Source organism: Myotis nattereri, assembly GCF_964212035.1.
Source record: "Myotis nattereri genome assembly, chromosome: 14".
Taxonomy (NCBI): Eukaryota; Metazoa; Chordata; class Mammalia; order Chiroptera; family Vespertilionidae; genus Myotis; species Myotis nattereri.
In genome coordinates, this window is record NC_138089.1 from 37,077,841 (window position 1) to 37,085,142 (window position 7,302).

At 38.4% G+C, this 7,302-nt stretch overlaps 1 protein-coding gene across 1 annotated transcript in view; it reads right to left on the reverse strand.

The window, feature by feature from the left end:
• NEK11 (NIMA related kinase 11) overlaps positions 1-6,416 on the reverse strand; it is a gene marked incomplete at its 5' end in the record, with an annotated part of 156,372 nt that extends 149,956 nt beyond the window's left edge. Inside the window, one exon of the mRNA XM_081106198.1 lies at positions 6,247-6,416. Within this exon, the coding sequence (XP_080962324.1) occupies positions 6,247-6,416 (170 nt within the window). The remainder of the gene's footprint in view (positions 1-6,246) is intronic.
• Positions 6,417-7,302: the final 886 nt, after the last annotated feature.

Sequence of the window (7,302 nt, forward strand, 5' to 3'; positions counted from 1 at the left end):
ACCTTTGCTAGTTGAACTGAAAACTAGTGTTGAACTGATGTGTGGTTCTCTCACATCGATATTTCTTTCTGTCTTTCCCTCTCTCTTCCACTCTCTCTAAAAATTAATGGAAAAATATCCTCGGATGAGGACTTAAAAAGAAAGAGACAGCAAGGCTTACTTAAAATTCAGCTTCACCTATGTGCCAAGTCCCATTCATATCGAACATCCAAATGCTTTACTGCCTAAGTGATGTTAAACGGCCTTGCAAATCACATCCCTCATCGATCCTTCTTGTAATTTTCACTTCTAAAACAATTCTAAAAATAATAGAAACCACTCCTTAAAGCACAATCATCATTGTGCTGAAATATCTCTGAAAGGGCACATGAATTAAAAGCAGCTGATCAACAAGTAGCAAACCCAATGTTGTAAAAAGTGGATGGGCTGATCTTGGCTGAAACCCACAGTATCTGATTTCAGCAAGGCCCATGAGATGAAAGACACAGTGAGAGAGGGAAGGAAGTGCTGTCAGGCCACAAATCTTCCTCAAATCTCCCCTGGGGAAGGCAGATATAGCTGCTTGGTTTTTTTAAGGGTTTCTCCAAATTCAAACTAACAGGAAATTAGGAACATCAATCAAACTTTCGTTAAAATGCTGAGTGCCTATCACATATGGGAGAAGTTGAGAAAACTGGCACCCAAACACATTCTAATCAGTTTCAATATCCCCAATTTTCCACTCTTAGAAATTTGGCAACCTAGAACATCGGATAAGAGTATCAATTTACACTCCTGGTGGAGGGGACAATTTGCATACTACACTTTTATTATATAGGATAGATGATACCACAATTCAAATTTTCAGTTCAAAAGCGTTATAAAGGTGGGTGCCAGCCAAAATCTGCCCACACCTACTCCCGGGTCCATGCATATGTCAAAAAGGGATCCAGGTCATTTCAGAATGAAGGGACTGAGAGAGAAGATGCTTCCCTTGCTGATCCTGTGGGAGTAAATGGTGGTACAGAACTCCTTGCTGTGTGCCAGGCAGAGTGCTGGGCTGTTTGACCCGCCAAAAACTATTAGTGGAAAAAGTCTCCCAAGAAGGCTGCTTGAACAGAACCAAGAACAAGAAGTGTCCTCAGCGGATGAGGACCCCAAAGTGTCATGCTCACTCTGGGGTCAGGAAATTAAAGTTAGTCTCCCAAAATATTCTGACATCAAACAATACAAATCCTGAATTTGGTTATTGATGTTTCTCTGCAATTTATTAAAAATCAGCTCAGGCCCTAGCTAGTTTGGCTCAGTGGATAGTGTCAGCCTGCGGACTGAAGGGTCCCGGGTTTGATTCCAGTCAAGGGCACATGCCTGGGTTGCAGGCTCAACGCCCAGTAGTGGGCGTGCAGGAGGCAGTCAATCAATGATTCTCTCTCATCATTGATGTTTCTATCTCTTCCTCTCCTCTCCCTTCCTTTCTGAAATCAATAAAAATATATATTTTTTAAAATCAGCTCAGTCTTTGCTATAATACATCTCACCAAAAAAGTCTTTTTTGGGGAGGTGGAGGGTAGACTTTAACTATACTACACCCATAAAGTTTTGTTCTTACATATTACACACTCATCCTTAAAGTGTTTTGTTTTATTTACTGAATAAATGAGACAAAATAATATTTAAAATAATAGGCTTACACAAATCTTGTGTTTTTAAAATTTGGGGTAGTCGGCAGTGACAAAGAGACCAGCATACCCAATTACATTTTTAAAATTATTACTTACTAAAATTGCTTAGATATTCCCCCATCTCATACATTTAAATGAAGAATTATATTCCTTATTTCCTGGGGGTATATTATTCAGTGTTAGCAAAGCCATTAGGTTCCCTACTCACAAATCCACCAAAGCAATACATCAGGATAACAGAGTGGGATAAATAAAGAATTTAAACTGCTAGTCTGAAAATCTAATAAATATATCATAGTAATTTGTCTAAACTCTTTTCCTGTCGACAATCCATCTGTTTTAAATAAATCACTTTTGTTTTCTTTCAAACAATAGTAATAATTTTAAGCATTTAAAAAAAGACTTTTGCAAGCTATTGACTTCTTTCTAAATGCTTGTTGGTGATTCAGTGTTCAAGCCGGCTTTTATTGGCCCCCTGCCCAAGTCACAATGAAGCTGAGGGTTTCCCTGCATCCTACGTATCTCAAAATACTTCATTTTTTTAGGCATTTCTCATCTGTAAATATTAAAAACCAGATAAAAAGCCCATAGCTTCTTTTATGCTAATACATGCAGCAAAGCAGCCTCAGGCAAATGTAAATTATTTACCCCAGAACCGTGGTCGGCAAACTGCGGCTCGCGAGCCACATGCGGCTCTTTGGCCCCTTCAGTGTGGCCATGAAGTTTCAATCGCACTGTACGTGCGCACCCGCACGTGGTATTTTGTGGAAGAGCCACACTCAAGGGGCCGCAGTTTGCCGACCACTGCTCCAGAATATCAATGTCATTACCGCGATCCAGATAAGAAAGTCACTGTGTGCCTTTGCAGATTCTTCTTTTACCCTTTCATCTCCCAAACCTTCAATGTGGTAAGACGGCCAGGATCTCAGAGGTTGACTTTATCCCAGACAGGGAGCTGGCAAAGCCCACAATGAAGTACAAGTTCAAATTTATCCTTTTCAGATTTACCTAGGAGGAGCCTAAGCACAAGATCTTGCAGAACACAAGCTATTTTATTTTATTTTTTTTCTTGTGACTTTTTAAAAAAATATATTTTATTGATTTTTTACAGAGGGGATGGGAGAGGGATAGAGAGTTAGAAACATCGATGAGAGAGAAACATTGATCAGCTGCCTCCTGCACACTCCCTACTAGGGATGTGCCCACAACCAAGGCACATGCCCTTGATCAGAATCGAACCTGGGACCCTTCATTCTGCAGGCCGACGCTCTATCCACTGAGCCAAACTGGTTAGGGCAACACAAGCTATTTTAAAGGAGACATTAATATTCTTTCCTGTTGTAATCCCTCTTAAAAGACAGAGACCTGATCACTATAATGAAACACTGAAAAAAAACTCTTATCTGAAACAGCAAAATGGAAAGAAATCGTTAGTTTCCTCAAATTGCTTTCATAACCCTCTACCATTGAGACCATTGAATCTTATTAAGTTAACTCAGCCCACTCGATCACCCGATTTTCCCTTCACAGATATCCACTGGAGAGAATTCCTGGTCATAATGTAGAAATAATAGCTTTAATAAGTGTACACAGACGGGGCTCAAGGTTGGATGCACTAAATCTACTGATGTTTTGCTTACAAATCAAAACTCAAAACTCAAAGTAAGGATACGTTAAAATGATTACATAAATCACACAGAAAATCCATGAATAGGTGTTAGTAGGTGCAATACACAAACACTAGCTTTGCTGAAGGCTGTCGGCTACTAAATAGAAATTACTGCCACATTCTGAGTCGCTGAAAGCTTATTTCAAATATAAAATCCATGCATTCCAGTAAGAACTATTACTCATTTTTCTTCTATTACTCATATTTAATTGTTTGACACCATCAGACTACTATAATCAATGTATTAATTCTCTAAGAAGAAATAATGTCCTTTTTTATAAATAGTGAAAATGTACTCATGAAAGGAAGCTCTTTGGTTCATTTCTTACAATATGAAAACCAATTTCTCCATTTCTCAATGTGTCAGAAATAAACTTGAAATGGATGAAGTCCTTTTTTTTCTAATTACAACTGAGAATCTCAGCAAATGTGGCCATAATTCATAACTGGCCCAGTATGCTCCAGTTGGAAGACCCAGAATGCCCATTACTTCTTAGTGAATGGTGCTTGGTTCTTCATTAGTTTTATTTAAAAAAAAATTTTTTTAAATAAATTTTGGACAGGTTAATAAAAACATAAAATTATGAGTTAGGATTAGAACAACCTTTAGGGATGAGTTAACATTCTACACACATTATACCAGACTTTCTATAATTATGAAAGAAAATATTCTCAAATATTGTTTTATGATTTTCATGATGCAGAATAAAATAAAGGAAAAAGCTCTATCCCATTCTCGGCTCATTTTAAGTTTAATTTTACTCTACTGTGATAAAACAGAAATGCCAGATATTTATGCCAAAAAGAAAACTGTCTTCAAACATAAATTAATCAAGTGGGATGGCTGTAGAGCCTTTTTATTTTTATTCCATAGCTAAAACAGAAAGTCAGTAAAAATGTAAAGGAATGTGGTAATTACCTTGTAATTAAAATTCACAAATTCACAGTATATGAAACATCTCAGTGGTAGAATGGTGCCCCCAAGTGGCATAATGATAAATTGCAGTGCACTGACGGAAAAGTTAGAAACACTGTGCAACTGTTCCATTTTGTCAAGTTCTTTGACTAATCTAAAAGTGCAGATGTGGACCTATATTTCACAGAGGCTAGTAATAAGTATCCTGCAGACCACCTTAGGCTCATGGCCTACCTAAGCCACTCCTTTAATAAGTAATACCAAGGGACAGTGTGGTATGTAAAGGTCTGATACCTTTTCCTTGTTACCTCAAAAGGTTGGGGGGTGTCCGTAAACAACAAAAGGAGTGTCAGATCTACCCTGACCTATCAAGGGAACAGCATTCATAAAATTATAGAAATTAAAAAAGAATTAATTTTTCTACCCATATCTAACATTAACCTGTGTTTATGGCCTAATACGTAAAGCAGAATTTAAAACCTTACCCAACTAAATTGCTCGAGAATGCGTGGTGCTAATTTATGTGCTTTGCTCACAAACTAAAGGTTCAACTACCAACACTCTAGGGAAAGAATCTAAAAAAAAAAAGCTAGTCTGACTCAGTGGATAGAGCATCGGCCCACAGGCTGAAGGGTTCCAGGTTTGATTTCCGTCAAGAACACGTACCTAGGTTTCAGGCTCGATCCCTGGCCCTGGTTGGAGTGTGTGGGGGAGGTAGCCAATCAGTGTTTCTCTCTCTCTCCCCTCCCCCCGCCCCCCCCCCCCCGGCCCTTCCACTCTCTCTAAAGAAAAATCAATGGAAAAATAGCTTCAGGTGAGCATATATATATATATATATATATATATATATATATGTTATGTTATACAGCTAAAATGGTCAACATTCTGAGGAGCAGTTTCTTTTGAACGGTTATAGAGCTACAAAAGAATACAGAATTTTTATAATCTCTAGAAATTTCCTTGAAGAAGTTTTCAAAACTGCATGCTCGACATCAGATTTCTTTGACAGATTTTTCTCTTAAAAGTGGAATGCAAAAGAAAAACTTCTGTTTAATAGAGTGTTCCAATTATAAGTTATTGGGTGATGATTAGATAATGTTTTATTCGGCTTCCTTTAATTATTTCTTAACTTGGATTGTTTATAAGATGAATCTCAAACTGTTACTGAGTGAGAATGATATGTAAGACAATATGATATCTATATTTTCGTTATATCTTATTTATTTTAGAGAGAGGACGGGAGAGCGAGAGGGAGAAACATCTATCGGCCAACCTCTCCGTGCATGGGACGAAGCTCAACCAACGAAGCTACACTGGCCAAGGCAAAATAAGCTAATTTTAGGTGGAACCCATGTTTGGCTTAAATATCCCATTTGAGGGCTGTCTAACCACATACTTTTGAAAAACTCCATAGAAAAAAGGCAAAGAATATTAATGCCATAGTCCCTTTAGCACACCCTAGTCACCTCAAATGTGAATTTCCATTTGTTTACATTTCATAACATTTCTAAGACTCAGTCATTATAAACAATTCTTATTCTATCATTCAAGAAGTCCCGATCAAGTTAAGTTGAAGCAATTTGTGAGAGTCTGGATTGCAGAAAAGTCTTATTTTCACATAATCTATCGCATTTCCTTTCTCTAAGTCATTTGGGTACTTTACTCACCTGCTGAAATGCCTTTTAAAATCTCATCTGAAGACACCATTCAAGGAGCTTTTTTACCTCTTACTAAATTCTTTCATGTAAAGATCGAGGTGAAGAGTACTCTGTAGCTTTAATCAGCTAAAAGTTGCACATACGTGCAAAGTCAAGATGTGCAGGAAGTATTTTAACCAAAGGACTTGTATGCCTGCATATTAGCATAACCAATGGACACAGACACTGGGGCGGTGGGGGCTTGCCCGGGGTGGGAATGGCTGGGGGGAGGGGGTCAACTGGGGAAAAAGGAAACATATGGAAAACTTTAGACAATTTTTTTAAAAAAGTATTTTTACTTACAATTCCTCTCCTCGCTTGGCTTTCTTGTCTAAAACCAGGTAGACAGTTCCAAAGCTTCCACTGCCAAGTTTCCCTTGAAGCACGTATCTTCTGGCAATCAGGGTCTTTGGATAAGTGGAAGCGGCTATGGATCCACTCACATGTTTAGCCGCCTCTTGGAATTTCAGCATTGCTCCAGATGCGAGCGAACTGGGTTTTCTGTTTATAGAAACTTAACGTTCAAGTCTCCTAGGAGATGGTCCAACTCATCCAAGTTGCGCCAGTCAGTGCCTTAAAGATGGAAAGTCCAGGGATCAGGTCTAAAGGATGTTAAACTCTTCCCAACGTAAAGCGTACGTTCTTTTGGCAGCGACACCTGCACCTTGTCTAGTGGGTTGAACGGCACTATGTTGGTTAACTTTAACAACTTGAAAGAAAAATGGTACAAGGTGGGAACACTGAAGATTCCAATAGAAGACCGTCTCTCATAGGAAGAGAGCCTTCCCTCATACATTCACATTTGGCAAAACTGAGCTACACTCAAATTCCCCCAAGTTCTGAAATGTGTATGTATTTTCCCATCAACAATCTGTTTAAGATATATACTCCCCACTTACTTTTTTAAAAACACTCAAATATAAGAACATTATCATTTCCTTAAATCTATACATTTGCATCAGCCTTTTTGTCAGTCTTTTTTCCGACCATATGTCTATTTTGATGAACAAAATATGGAGTTAAGAGTAAACCAGAAATGAGCATGGTGCTGGTTTTTTAGACTTTTTCACTTCTGTGGACTTTAAACCATGGAATTTGCATTTCTTAAAATAGATGTGAAAAGCGATGAGGATTCAGAATGAAATTTTTCCCATCCTAAGCAAATTCTGATGCAGTTTCTAAAGTTTCAGTTACACACACTATCTATAGAGTAATCTCCTTGGATTGGAAACAAGAAGTGTCACAAAGGCAGTTCAGCCATGGCCAGTGTGCTCAGTGGTTAGAGGGTGTCGGGTTCAATTTCCGATCAAGGGTATGTACCTGGGTTGCAGGTTCAATCCTCGGGCAGGGCACGGGAGG